The 15,530-nt window shown below is 34.6% G+C and overlaps 1 protein-coding gene and 1 non-coding gene across 2 annotated transcripts in view; both read left to right on the top strand.

The window, feature by feature from the left end:
- The window catches only part of LOC137925222 (glycine receptor subunit alpha-3-like), a 48,695-nt gene that overhangs the window by 15,543 nt on the left and 17,622 nt on the right, over positions 1-15,530 (top strand). The window contains exons 3-4 of the mRNA XM_068768630.1: positions 2,560-2,642; positions 3,245-3,471. Coding sequence (XP_068624731.1) covers positions 2,560-2,642; positions 3,245-3,471 — 310 coding nt within the window. The remainder of the gene's footprint in view (positions 1-2,559; positions 2,643-3,244; positions 3,472-15,530) is intronic.
- On the top strand, positions 1,035-1,116 carry TRNAS-GCU (transfer RNA serine (anticodon GCU)). Its single transcript has one exon. It is a non-coding gene; the product is annotated as a tRNA-Ser (tRNA).

The following is a 15,530-nucleotide window of genomic DNA, read 5'->3' as shown; positions in this document are numbered from 1 at the left end:
TCTACCTGCAATATAGTCACCGCTATTGTGTTTGGATCGAAATTGTAAATACAAGATTGTAAATAGACTTTGTATATATATAATGTATAGCATATCGATCACACCTGGTTTTTATTTTTGTCTCCGTAGTATGTATATATGTATATATATATGTGTGTAGTATGTATGTATGCATATTTATATATCTTAATACTATGGTTGTATGTAAAAGATTGCGTCGTGTTATATGACCGCCAATTGTACTATTTTGTTATTTATTATGAAACCATTTAAATGTATCCTAATGTCTACAATAAAGAATATTAAAAATGTATCGGAGAGAAACATGACAATAATAATATTGTGTTAAAATTATTAGTTATACAAATAGTAACTGCTTTACCATGGTAGGGGAGAAATAAAGATACCCAAAAAACGGAGGTATAAAAAAACCGACCAAGACGAAGTTCATCACTCACGGATGACCCTAAGTTGGAATGCTATACACGTGGATGATCACACAAGTAGATCACCTCACGGGTGGCCCTTTCGCCAAGATTCTTCACGAAACGTCCGCTTGCGAATACAGCAGCGACCATCTGTCAAAAAAAATAATGGCGGCCATCTTGAATTCGAATCAAAAGCACATGTGATTTTGTATCTAAAATAGATCTTATATATAAGAAAAACGTTTGATTTTCTATCATATGAAAGTTAAAGTAGCAAAATTTATGCTATAAAAATTACATCATTTTAGCCATATGATGTCCACTGTTGAACATAATTCTCCAAAAAACAGTTCAAAACAGCTTGCATAAAGCGTCTTCAGAAAACTTTAACAATGTCATTAGTTCACATTGTGGTTAAAAATGTAACCAAAATTAATTACAATAATTTATTAAGTGACTTTGTAAAGGTCAAATTTAATAATAAATTTTTAAACTTTTTAACAATTAACGTCTTAAGTGTACTTAATTTTTAAGAAAATAAAAATACAGTTGTGTAAATAATTGTATAATTAAATGTAAATCTATAATTGGACGTTATATATACATGACGAGGTGGCCGAGTGGTTAAGGCGTTGGACTGCTAATCCAATGTGCTCTGCACGCGTGGGTTCGAATCCCATCCTCGTCGAATGTTTTTTAAACTTTCTTCAAAATTATTTAATTATAAATATGCACTTCGAAAAAATGTAGATAAATTTTAATTAAAAATTTATAAAAATAGAAATTAATTTTAATCAAATTCATAATATTTAATGATAAGTATAATTATTTTTAGATTTACGGGATTTCCCAAACGTTTTTTTTTATAATCTATTGGACGAAGAACAAACTTGTTAGTCATCATAAAACGTACAGGCCGCTTTCAATTGGATCTATGGAATCCTTTTTAAAATATATAGAAGGCCTATGTCCAGCAGTGGGAGTGGGAGTCCTTTGACTGAAGTGATATAAAATAACGAAGGCAACCCTTTTATAATAAAAAACAATACGCTTTTCTTATATATAGTCATATCTAGGATTTTAAAATACAAAATCATGTAAAAGATAGTTACTTATGTGCTTATGATTTAAATACAAGATGGCTGCCGTATGTCAATAATTAAGTTTTTTTGTGACGTATGTGACTATATTTTATAGACATTCACAGATTCCGCTTGTTTGTCTAGCGGTAAAGAACCGAGACTTGAGATCATATATCGCGGGTTCGATTCCGGGAAAACAATCTTATGTAATCAACAATTTTTGCATTAGTTATATAGGATTGTCACTGCTCACAAGTTTCCAGAGGATAGATAGCAGCGTCATCTGTGTTTCATAATGCCAGACTGCGATCACCAACCCGTCTCCCAAGCGTGGGGTATATGGTATATACTCCATACCTTTGAAAAAGGCCTATTGTTTGCAGTTGAAATCTTTAAAATGATAATTTATGTATTGTGTATGTATCTTATAATTAATTATTTAATACATTTAAATGCGGATTTATTAGCGAGCGGAGGGGAGGATCGCCTCCCGAGCACGTGAAAGGTAAATGTGAAAGCGAAGAGTGGTCAAAGAAGCTGTATTCACATATGTACAGAGTATTTATAATATACACGACATAATGCAACGGCAGCGAACACATCACTGATGGCGTTCGAATTCAAATCGGCGTTCGAATTTCGAACGCGCAAAAATGATTTGACAAAAAAATATTGTGATCATACTGGCCAGAAATACGAATCGCAAATGCTACAGATTATAAAATAATTTTACACATATAAACAATTTTTAATTTTTTTACTTTTTTCATATCAGTCGTCATTCTTTTATTATTTCAAATCTTTTAGCATACATCCAATGGTTGTCTATATGAAGTCGATCGGAATATAATAAATTACTTGCCGTTGAATATACTGTATTATTACTAGTTATGTTAGTAATAAATATTAAATTAATTTCTTTTAGTTATTTATTATTTTAATATCCAATTTTAATTATTTATACTGATTCTTGTAGCATGTAAAATAAGTTGGAAACGCATCCTGATTTGAAAAAAAGCCTACAATGTGTAACTCTATATTTGTTTCAGACATACGCCGCGGATATTTTCTTCGCTCAAACCTGGAAAGATTTCAGGCTGCGATTACCTGAAAACATGACTTCTGAATACAGGTTTTATTTACAACATTTTAAACATTCTTTAATACACTAACAGAGTGGTTGAATTCAATCTATTTGATTAGTACATGGCACGCACACTAATTTAAATAAATCAATAATTTATTTGTGCGTAACAAATTACGAAACACGAACTGACATCCCATTTGTTACACTCTTATCGTTTATCACGCCTCTAATTATTGTTACAAAAAAGTAACATCCCAAACATATATATGTATCCATAGAGCCTTAAAATAAACCTTTTGGCTGGTAAATGTATAAATCATTTATCAGCCAAAAACTGTAAAATCTTTTCACCTATATCCAATCATCTTATGTAAAGTAATCACTCTGAAATATGTCACATTAATTTATTTTATTCTATTTCAATGCGAGAAACCAATAACTTCTGACAGTATAAAGTGATTTCTCTACGGAATAGAAAGTGAACAATAAATAAAATGTAATATTTGAACAAGTTATGAACACACTTTTGCAAACAAATCCTAAAATCTGATTCATAGCAATTATTTAAATATATTTCTCCTAAACTGTTACACTTATAAACAATCATCCTGTATAAAAGATTTTTATCTAATGCATGTTACGAAAAGACTTCTAGATCTTGACTGGCTGAAGCATATGTGGCGGCCGGACTCCTTCTTCAAGAACGCGAAATCTGTCACCTTCCAAACGATGACAATACCCAACCACTACGTGTGGCTGTACAAGGATAAGACCATCCTGTATATGGTGAAACTGACCCTCAAGCTGTCTTGCGCCATGAACTTTCTCATCTATCCTCACGACACCCAGGAGTGTAAGCTGCAGATGGAGAGCTGTGAGTACCTTTGTTCTGTTCTTTTTTTAGTACACCTATCCCCCGATTTACACAGTAGATACGTTCCTGAGAAAAACGTGTAAACCGAAAATTAAAAATTTTCAAGCCAAAACCGTGTAAATCGAAAAACTTGCAGAAAATGCATAATTTTGCTATTTAACAATTGTGATTTTTTTTCAATATTGTTAGGTGTACACAGAAATAAAAATAAAATGCATTGACAAGTTAAAATATTTAATATATTACGGAAACACTATTTTTTTATTTATAATAATATAAATTATGCACTCGTAATTTATGAATATGGAAAATCAAATCTTTCTGTAACTGAAACTTTCCCTCAAATACAATTTTCCGTAAATAAAACTTTAATTTTATGCGAAGAAATACATACACAGTGTGCGTGTGCAGCAAGTCAGCACATAAGCTCGGGATTCCCCGTGAAATGTGTACACAGCACACGTGTTCAATCACAGTAGCATTTAGTAGAGTGCGATAAAAACTAAAAAAAAACTTTTTTGGAAAACCGTGTAAAAGCGAAAACGTGTAAAACAAGTACCGTGTAAATCAGGGGATAGGTGTACTTCGAATTGTTGATAAATTACTATTTATAAAATATTTTGATTTGATTTTGAATAGCACTTTTTTCACCTTAACGTGGACATACAACCTTGTTAAGATCGTTGAAAGACACTGTATGGAGCAAGCTTCCAAACGGTAATTTTAGGATAATCTACAGGGAGACCTATGTCCAGCTGTGGGCATGCTATGGCTTATATGACGACGATAACTACTTATCTTCTGCAGAATCAAGATCCCCTCCCTCTGGAAAGAATTATGAGAGGTTCTTACTTAGAACCTCCTTGGTAGTATATCCCCAAAATATACATAGGGCACGAAGAAAAGAATTGTACAAAGTTTCACAATGTAAACATATTTTTCAGACACTGTCGTGTCTCATATACTATAGAAGTATGGTCTACGGCAGAAAAATGTGACGTAGTGGTATTTCGACTGTCTCTACTAAAACATTTAAAAAATATATAAATATAATATTGTGAACTAAATCGTGATACCAAAAGAATGCGTGTGCATAAAATAAAAGAGTATAGAAGATGATGTAAAGAATGAAAGAAGATGTAGTAAAAGGACTTGTAAATGAAGAAAAGAACGCTAATAATTTTGCTGAAAAACTATTTTAAAAAAGTCTTTGTCGTAGATTTAAGATAGGAGAACGAGAGGCCCCCAAAGGAGTGGAATTGGATATTAAAAAAGATATACCGTTGCGCCCTCAATATTGTTCGTGGTCAAGTCAATACATCGTCAAATTTTGATACGGTGAAGCTAATGCGAGATTAGGCGTTACCTCGTAAGGCATCCTAAAGACGTCCTTACAGATCCTATTGCAGGGTTCCCACATTCAACTCACCACACTCACTACACTGCAAGCGATAACTCACCAACTACAGCAACCACTCCACTGGCGACCGCTCAACGCACGAAAAAACGCGTGCGATGCCCAAAAACCATTCACCACACTTCCAACCGTCCGTTATGTAAACGGCGTCGGCCTCCCACGCCGCCACTGCAAACAGCGTGGGCGATCCGAGGTAGGATCAGTATCCTTCCTTAGATTGCCGAGTGGTCCACGCTGCACTCCACACTAAACTCCTCATTCAGTAAGTAAGAAAAGGACCAATATTTAGCCACTTCCGCACATGCAGTGGTAGTCGTGCAACAAAGTGCACCGCCCGCCAGCCCGCTGATAAATGCGTATGCGGCAAACAATGCGAATCACAACTACAATCGTTAAATTACTCAACACGTGTTTCACCCCTCCACAGGGCATCTTCAGGAGTTATGTTACACCGATTAGTGCCAAACACAGAGTCATACTTTGTTGCACGACTACCACTGCATGTGCGGAAGTGGCTAAATATTAGTACTTTTCTTACTTAGGATGGACTTCCGTAAAATAACGACTAATTCAATTAAATATCCTCATTCAGAACACTATCAGTAACACTGACTAGACAGAGATACTTACTTAGGTGCGCTAGCCGCAAGTTCTGCCGGTCGTCTGGGTCGCGCTGGGTTTGTGTCCTCGAAGGCTGGCTGGGTGAGCCCCGCTGCTACTATCTCGCGGCCACTACCTTTGTGACTTCCTCGTCTCCCCGCCGAGTACTGATACGCGTTCGGAAACTCGAATCCTGTAAATTTTATATAGTTCACGGACCCCTCCGTTCCCAGAACTCGTTTCCGATGAAGCTGTAAAAGCCGCAAGGCTAACAGGAAAAACTTCACATGAGACAATAGACAATAGCGAGATTAGAGCTACTACTGTGATTCTTGAAGACCTCTTTTCTTATTAGGGATCAATATTATCTACTCATGCGATGCTTTATTTATTTATTTATTCATGATAAATATTACTACGTATCTAATATATAAAATTCTCGTGTCACGGTGTTCGAACTTGAACTCCTCCGAAACGGCTTGACCGATTTTTACTAAATTTTACATGCGTATTCAGTATGTCTGAGAATCGGCTACTATCTATTTTCCATACCCCTAAGTGATAAGGGTGGTCCACTCCTAAATTTTATTTTTAATTTTTTATACAATTTTTATCGTTTTTATTTTATTATGATACAGCATATAAAAATACATACTAACCTAAATTTTCACCCCTCTACGATCAACCATTATCTTACATTTGTTAATTAAAAACTTTATTTTTTTTTTTGCGAAACAACGTTTGCGGGATCAGCTAGTATATATATAAATATGTCATAATTTGACATAGTGTAATGTTGTCGATTTCAATCTTAAAATCCGAAAGGGCGACACGCGATACAACACTTCTGGGCACTCATGAATCTCGTTATATATTCAGAACGGTCAAGTACCGTTTGAGTGCTAGCTGAAGAGTGTGACAACGTCGCTCCTTCTAGCAGGATGGTTATATGGAGTAGGGATGAGGTGATCGCACGAAACGTAATCTTAAAATCAGGACATTGTTGTAGCGTTGTTAAAATAGATTGAGATATGTACTTTTTTACTTAACCCTTAAATGCATAATGATGTAAAACTACAAAATACTACTTAAACGTAAAACGAGTACTACACTTAAAAGTAAATGCACAGTGTTGTACATCTACAATCTAAGGTTTTTAAAAAAATAAGTATAATAAATATTATATATATATTTTTTCTATTTTTCCCTGCATTTTAGTGTACTTATCTGCAAGGTAAATATATATATTTTTATTAATTTATACATATAAGCCATGCATTTAAGGGTTAAACAATGTAACATGCAAAACGTGAGGGACGTTAATGTGAAAATAAAGACAAGGACTCTAAGTATGAACATAGATACTAAAAAAACGCGTGATGACCATCGATGATCTCAATAAACCTTCCCTTAATTATCTAATGGATTCAGGCGTTACTTTGCGGAAGTCCATCCTAAGTAAGAAAAGGACTAATGAATAGCTACTTCCGCTATGTAGCAGTAGTCGTGCAATAAAGTGCACCGTCCGCCAGCCCGCTTATAAATGCGCGTGCGGCAAACAATTCGAAACACAACTACCACCGTTAATTCACTCAACACTTTTCACCCCTCCACGGGGCATCCTCGGGAGTTATGTTACACCGATTAGTGCCAAACACCGAGTGAAATTTGGCACACAATTTGAAATTTGAAAGACTTCTGCTACATAGCGGAAGTAGCTATATATTAGTCCTTTTCTTGCTTAGGATGGACTTCCGCAAAGTAACGCCTGAATCTATTAGGTAAAGCATAAGCCTTGTAGTAGGCGTCCATCGACTTTTTTGTTATTAACGTACTATTGGAAACATAATGGCTAAAGTTAAATACATTATAAAAACATTTAACACGTACATTTCGTTACGAGATCTAAAAGACCCCACGACTTTTGTTTGATACGACGTAAAAAATCCAAATAGCACTGCGAATGTGTTAAAACACAAGCTGTTAATAAGAGGTAACCAAATGACACTGACAATCCACCAAGGCACGTCAATACAACTTTCTGTTGACTCTATTACACTACACTCCTTTATTGAAAAGCAAGCAAATGCCTTTAAAGGATTTACTTTTACAATAAGCTATCTTAAAATGATCTTCAATCTAATATATAAAATTCTCGTGCCACGGTGTGCGTGATTGAACTCCTCCGAAACGGCTTGACCGATTTTCGTGAATCTTAGCGCGCATATCGGCCAGGGTGGAGAATCGGACAACATCTATTTGTCATTCCCTAAATGTTAAGTGTGGTCAACCCTTAAATTTTTTTAGACGTAATTTTTGGTTTTTATTTTTTTATAATACAGCATACAAAAGTACATACAACCCTAAAATTTCACCCCTCTACGATCAACCCTTATTTTTTTTGTTAATTAAAAACTTTAATATTTTTGCAAAACGTTTGCAGGATAAGCTAGTTTATCATATAGTAAATTTAAAATATCTCCTTAAAAACGTTAAGTATAAATTCTTAGTTGAGATTAAAAAGCTTTTTATTTCACAATACATCTTTGTATTGTTGTCAACTTTGTATTGTTTCTATTCGTGAAAGCTTTCAACTGGCCTTCTCATATTTGTCGCATTATAACTACTGCATGCTGGCAGCGCTAATCGCGGAATTTTTGAAGTAAGACTTGCTCCTTTGCTGATATGATATTATGGCTACTTTTTAATCTAGTCGTAATTTTTCTAAAAAAAATATTTATTTGTGGCGTTCATTAGAACGCATCCAAATTTATTATCTATGAACGCATCTGTTTTCGCATGCCCCTTCTTACGCTCGGTACATCTCGCTCTCTCTCTCTGACTCGCAGCGCTACCGAGCGGACGTCTCGCTTCAACCGCTGTTCAGCAAAGGAAATATTTGTAACACAGATTGAGATTTATTGTTCTGTGATATTATAAGTTTAACTATCTGGCAAGTGTTTTTCTTTACATTGAATTATCTATTACGAGACGAGGGGCCTGTACTCATGTCACCTCATATTAATACAGCGTGGGAATGTATTGCTTTCTTAAACTACAGTTTTTTTTAATGATAAAAAACATTCTGTTAGATTTTGTTGGTTATTTTTTTTAAATCTGGCAACTTTAACCATCGTAGCTTTGTGTTGAATTGAACGCATAACAGCTCAGTCGACTGATCCTCGTGGGGCATAAAGATCTCAGCACTTCAACAACAAAAGAAAAATATATATTGCAGCTCTAAATGTTCTCATATTTAAAAATCACGAGTAACATGGAGCAGAGTGACCGGAGATAAAGTAGGATGGAGATGGAATAGCCCTTTGCCAACTGGTAAATGGACTTACAAAAAATTATAAAACAACTTATATATATGGAAAATATTTGAATTTAGTTAAGATATATATGTATGTATTAAACAGATATTATTGTACTGTATAGGTCTAAATAAAAGGCTTTATTATATATATGCCAGCTCAATTTGATTACATTTTCTATCAAATTGGACATAACTCTTCACTTAAATGATCACTGCAAATAAAGTGGTTATAATTAGTTTAAAAAAACTGTTCTACGATCTAGATCAGAGTTCCCCAAACTTTTTTGTGTCGTAGACCCCTTGCCATGTTTTTCCGTGTTGGGTAGACACCCTACTTACCTGATATTGATTTCCTGTAAATTTCTAACTGTAGTGAAGTTTAGTGTTAAAAACTTAAAGTAAAAACACATGTTAATTTATAAATTTATCAATTGAATTTAAATTAAAACTACTCAAAATAAAATTTTGTATCTGTTATGTAAAATATACGTAACATTAAATAAACATAAAATAAACTATAAATATAATAACATAAGCAATAAGTCAATATTTTTAGTGAGAAGGATGTACCTTATGCTTTTAGCAACATTTGGCGTCAATTTTGTAAGGGTAAATCTTAAATCTCCTCGACTAATTATGTCCAGTCTGTTTCTTGTTTTCGTTAGGAGATTGGTAACAGCGCTGAACTCCCTTTCTTCTTTTTGTATAAATAATGTAAATGTTTTGATATTATAAGATAGTATGATGTAAGTAAATAGGTACTATCAGTGTATGTGTTGAGATCCACTATCGTGGACCCCCATTTTCATTTCATGATCCCACAAATTATTTTTCGTTGACGTAGACCCTAAGAGTCAATATAGACCACTGCGGAAATCACTGATCTAGATGAAGGAAGAAAGACGATGTAGAATTAAAATTAAAAAACTCGATTTACCCAAATATGTGACCTCTGCCCCACACAAGGCTGGGGTAACCAGAGGTCCCAAAAACGGAAGTCATTATAAAAAAAATGAAGTAGATAAAGGTAGATCAAGTCTGTTTCCTTTCAAACGGATATTATAGGTGTAAAAGATTTGAAGGCGTGAATGTATAGTACCTGTAAATTAATACACGGTACACATTATCTAAAAATAAATGGTTATATGTAAAAATAGAACCAAGATTAGTGCCAAACACAGAGTCCTAGCACTAATCGGTATAACATAACTCCTGAAGATACCCCGTGGAGGTTTGAAATACGTGTTGAGTAATTTGGCGATGGCGGTTGTGTGTTTCGCATTGTTTGCCGCATACGCATTTATCAGCGGGCGGTGCACTTTGTTGCACGACTACCACTGCATGTGCGGAAGTGGTTAAATATTGGTCCTTTTCTTACTTAAGATGGACTTCCGCAAGGTAACGCCTGATTCCATTAAAATGGTTATATATATAATAAATAATATAATGATAATATATAAATTAAGGAATTGCTACATATATAAATTAATTATTGTTTATAGTCTGTCCGTGCAGACTTTGTACTGAATAGAGTTACAAGCTTGTCGTATTCAAATAGATAAAATAAATTAATGTAACATATTTCAGAGTCGTAGAGTTGATGTCGATGGATGTATATCTCTATATGTATCTGCTGTTAATGAATATATAGTACATCCTATCCAAAAACCAATGATTTCAGGAATGTTAAATAATGTAATAACAATATTGTAAGAAGCATTTTCAAAATTAGAATTACATATATATTTAAATGCGTGCACGGGTACTGCAAGCAATACTTGCACCGTTTTAAAATAATCGACAACGTTACTTGCCCATGTGACGGCTGCATACTACAGACTTTTCACCACTTACTCAGACACTGCTCCCGATTCGAATCCAAATGACGTAACCACGTGACCTTATGTGAAAAACTTAATATCCCTCCGTTCTTACCGGACCTACTCATGAAAAAATCTACGGCAGAGTCTTTTGATGAGTTGCCCCGGAACATTGTTCTGAACCTCAAGGCATTTAACGGTCTGTAGCGCTTGGGCAGCGACTTGAAATAAAATAATATACCAACTAATGTATAATTGAGTAAAACTTCCAAATTTTATTGTTTATATGTATACATTTTAGTTGTATTTACACATAAGAACAATTGTAAATAATGAAAAATCGCTTTCGTATCTCGCAGTTGGGAGAAGAAAGATCCGTATCAAATAGCGGCAACCCTCTCCCAACTGTCTGCGCTTAGTAAAAGCAAAAATATTGTAAAAAAAACACTGGCGATACAATTTAGAATTAAAAAAAATTTATATTAAATATAGCTTTATATCTGTCCACGCAGACAATATATTATCAAAAGATACTGGCCAGTCGCATTCGAATTAAAAAAATGAAGATGTTACAGAGTGAATATATTATATCTATAACAAATCACCCCGTGTAAAACATTTGTAAATATCTATTACACAAAAGTCGAGGTAAATATTCCGTTTCAGCCATGACATGAGAAAACCTGGGGACATCTGACTTAGAGCCACTAGGCCCGGAGGTATATCTCGTCATAACCAACTTTCTTATTAGCTGATTAATTATGGAAAGAATATTAATACATTATTTAATGACCTGATGCGGGCAAGATACGTGGCTTCTTCCACTTGACCTGGATTAAAACCGATCGTCCAATGTCAATGGGAAACGAAAGGTGGGAGCATCTGTATAAATTAAAATCCCATTTGGTTTTTTATATGACCTCTCAGGTTTTATAAGCTGTCTAATACGGAATGAAAATTTTAATTTAAAATCTATGACTTGTTAAAAAAATGTGAATAAAATTCATTTATTTAACATAGGTAATTATAATAGAACTCTTATTGACCTGATCATACTATGTTACAAGACTGCTAGAAAAATCTAGATCACGAATGTTATGTTATGTTTTTTTTTAATTCTTTGACATTCCTATATTAAACGGTTTTATTTAGTTCGACCCGTACGGAATTTATTTGTTTGGGTCAAAATTAGAAATTGAAATTTAAGCACCTTGTCAGATTGATCTGAAATTTGGTACACACGTTTAATTTAGATGACAATACAATATAATAAAATCAATAACATTATAAATCTAAGATGGCCGCCGATACAAAATGGCGGATTACATATTTTTCCTTAAACCCCTCAATATGGGTATCAAATAAAAGGGCTACACTAGTAAAACACGATGGTTATGTCAAAATTTAAAATTAAAGATGGACGCCGTTCCAATATGCCGGACTAGGTACATATTTTTCCACAACCACCAAAATATGGGCATCAAAAAACCGTTTAACTTAAAAGTTTTTTAAATGTATTTATAATGGTGTAAGAATGTGATTCGAAATTTAAATATTAGTAATTTTATTTTATTTTTGGGACACACAAGGACTTATATCCCCATCTAGCGGTTAATAATGTAATATATCTTGGTAAACCTCGCTAATATATGTGTAGACTATATATTCATTTACACATCACTCTTTGAGAAAAAATTGTTAAAGAAAATATTACCATGGTATATATTCGATACAGATAAGATATGATAAAATACGTACATTCAACATAAAAACATTTGACAGAACTTGATTGTCAACTTGTTTTCTATTTATTTTTTAAAAATATTTATTTTTGACTCTACATCTCAGGGTGTTATAGTTGTGAAGAAGAAACATGAAGAAACTCCACAACAACACATAAAGTTTAACACAGATTTATACGTATATACTTTATTAGATATAGCCTAAATAAAATCAAAATAATCAGGCGACATCACTGCCAAAGATTCTTGTCATTTAAACATCTATTTACTGAATAATAAGCTTTTTCCGTTAATTTACTTTTAAAAAGCGTTTAGAATTTTATTAATAATAGTTCAATAAAGTTTTACGACAATGAAAAAATCTGATTCATTTTATTACAAATGAATAAGAGACTTTTTGCAGTCGAAACTTTGGTACAGACAGTTTTTCAAGATCAATAAAGGTAACCTTTCTATATTAAGTTTCACTATTCAATAGTTAAATAAATAGTAAATAATAACAGACAAGTTTACGAAGGATGGGCAGCACGTCCTCTGCGTACCATAATACCAATTTGTGGTATCTCCTGATCACATACCATTTTTTGGTACAGAGACTTTGATTTCAATAACCTTTCGCCTTTTGTTTTATTTATTTTTATTCTTCCTTCCTTTACGTATTCTTACAATCTTATTACTTTTATTAACATACCTTCAATTCTTTGTCACATTTCTTACAATATTACATTTTGTATTAATTTTATTTTATTTCCTTCTTAACGTTTTCTTATATAATTCTCATTTGATTTATCTTTAAAAGTATTTATTTATATTTCTAATTATTTATTATGTCTTTTTTATGTATCACACTTATTTTTCTCAGATGTTAATTTTTATTTATTTTTATGATCTCCTTTGTTATAATTTATACATTTCTGCGTCCCCCATAAGGGTGCTAATTCTGCCGCTATTTATTTTGACCCCTAATTCTATTTCCAGATCAGTTCTAATAACGTAAAACACGGGACATCCATACATACCCTTGGGATAGTCCTATGTCCTACAGTGGGCATCTGTGGGCTAAAAAGTCAACAGAGACGAATCAGCAATCTTACAATTTAATAAGTTTTTGCCCATTGAGCAATTCTTATTACAAAATTACATAAAATTGCGATTAACACCAATTATACCCGACAGATATATTTAAAATATTTATTAGTTACATTATATTTCAGTTTATCAGTTTGTATATCCGTTACTTTTTTGCATATTTAAATTTGTGTTGTAAAATATATGTTTATGTAAGTAAATGATAAATGAAAATTATAGTTATATGTTCATATTTTTATTGATTTATTTATTACTTATTTTAATCGTTAAACTTTTTTTTATTATTTCTAATTTGTATCGCTAGTGTTTTTTTTACAATATTTATTTTCGCTTAAACTAAACGCAGACAGTTGGGAGAGGGTTGCCGCTATTTGATACGGATCTTTCTTCTCTCAAATGCGAGGCACGACAGCGTTTTATAATTTTTTACAATTTTTCTTACACCAATTGTTAAAATATTTTCACTATATTACGACCGTAGTGTTTAGTTATGGCCACATTCAACGAAAACCAGTTGACCACGTGGTAAAAACTGCCTTAAGCCTCCCAGAAATCCCAAGAGGGAGAGGGCGTCCAAAAGCTACATGGTGGTCTAATATCAGAAAGGAACTGGAAACCCTTCAACTTGATGCAGGGACAACCCAGGATAGAGTGGCCTGGCGCAAATTGGTAAGGAGACCCGACCCCAAATAAAGGGAAAAGGGAGGGAAGAAGAAGAAGAAGACGACCGTAGTGTTTAGTAATAATAAACATATTACTATACTTCAGTAATACGAGCCGTGGTAGCGTAGCAGTAGAGTAGTTTGACTTGCGACCGTAGGTCCGGGTTCTTTTCCCGTTATATAATGTTAAATAAATGAACCGTTGTGTGTTAATTACGATTGCCATTGCTCAACAAGTTAGCAAAGAATGGTCCCGGCGTGGCAGTCGGAGGGGCGGATCCTGGCAGACGAGATCGGACAGGACCTTTCCTTGCCAGCAGTCGAGTCGGCGATGCTGAGCGTGTCATCGGCGTGAAGGGCCGTGGCCTCTTTCTGTAAGACCGTCATGGTCCAGAAGGAGGCGGCCGAACGGGATCGGCAGAGGACAGATCCCGCTAGGAGACGACACCGTCAGCGCAGGGACGCGCCTCACGAAGGCCCTCCGGTGAATGGTGCTCCCATAAACGGGGCCTTCGGAGTCGCGGGAGTTTAGGTGGGGGCCCTAAACTCCCACTAGCTTCGGCAACTCTGAGGCGGACGATGGTTCGACGTGGTCTCGAACCATCGTGATAGCACCACGAGGGTTTCGGGGGTAGCGTATACACGCATACCCCGGGACGGGCTATCGAAAAATAGCACGGCGCGAGGGAAGACCGCGTGGCGATCCCTGACCGGGAGATACTGCGGTCCCCCGTATAGCGCAGAGGACGACCACCGGGGTGGGGGTTTAGTGTGTAGGAATCCCACATACCCCTGTCCTCCCCCCAGAGGCAGGGCATCTTGAACACCGGAAGATTTCCCCCACAGAAAAAAAAGGATGGGCAGCAGCGTTGTCTGCGTACCATAATACCACATTGCAACCAAGCGTAGCGATTATGGTATATATATCCCACAAAAATATCTTTGTGAAGTCCCATGCCTGCTGTGGGCGTTTATGGGCAGAAACGACGACCAACGACGGAACTAATTGTATTCACGCGTGGCCATAGCACTGCCTTTTTTACTCCCACGCTACCTTTTCGAAGCACTTTCAACGTACACGTGGATGAAAAGTTATATATCATCCTTCTGTCTGTTGTGGTCAAAGTAGTTTTGTAATTCAGAGTGTATATATATTCTTCTCCACCTAAATATTGCCAGGCTGTACTATTGTGTCTTTATATAACTTATCAAATTTTACATAAAATGTCGGCTCTTTTGATATATTACATAATAAAATAATATATCTTTAGAATATTGTTCGATAAATATGCGATTTGAATTTTATAAATGGTAATCCAGAAATGTTTTATGGTATTATATTACATTGAATTGAATTAAAGATATTTAATAGTTGAAAATTTGGTACAGTCAGTTTTATACGGTACCTTG

The sequence above is a fragment of the Battus philenor genome, unplaced genomic scaffold (genome assembly GCF_028537555.1).
Source record: "Battus philenor isolate CCGP_79_NKW_IND1 unplaced genomic scaffold, ilBatPhil1.0.hap1 SCAF_26, whole genome shotgun sequence".
Lineage (NCBI taxonomy): Eukaryota > Metazoa > Arthropoda > Insecta > Lepidoptera > Papilionidae > Battus > Battus philenor.
Note: the sequence above shows the minus strand (reverse complement) of the source record. Positions and strands in the feature narration are given on the sequence as shown.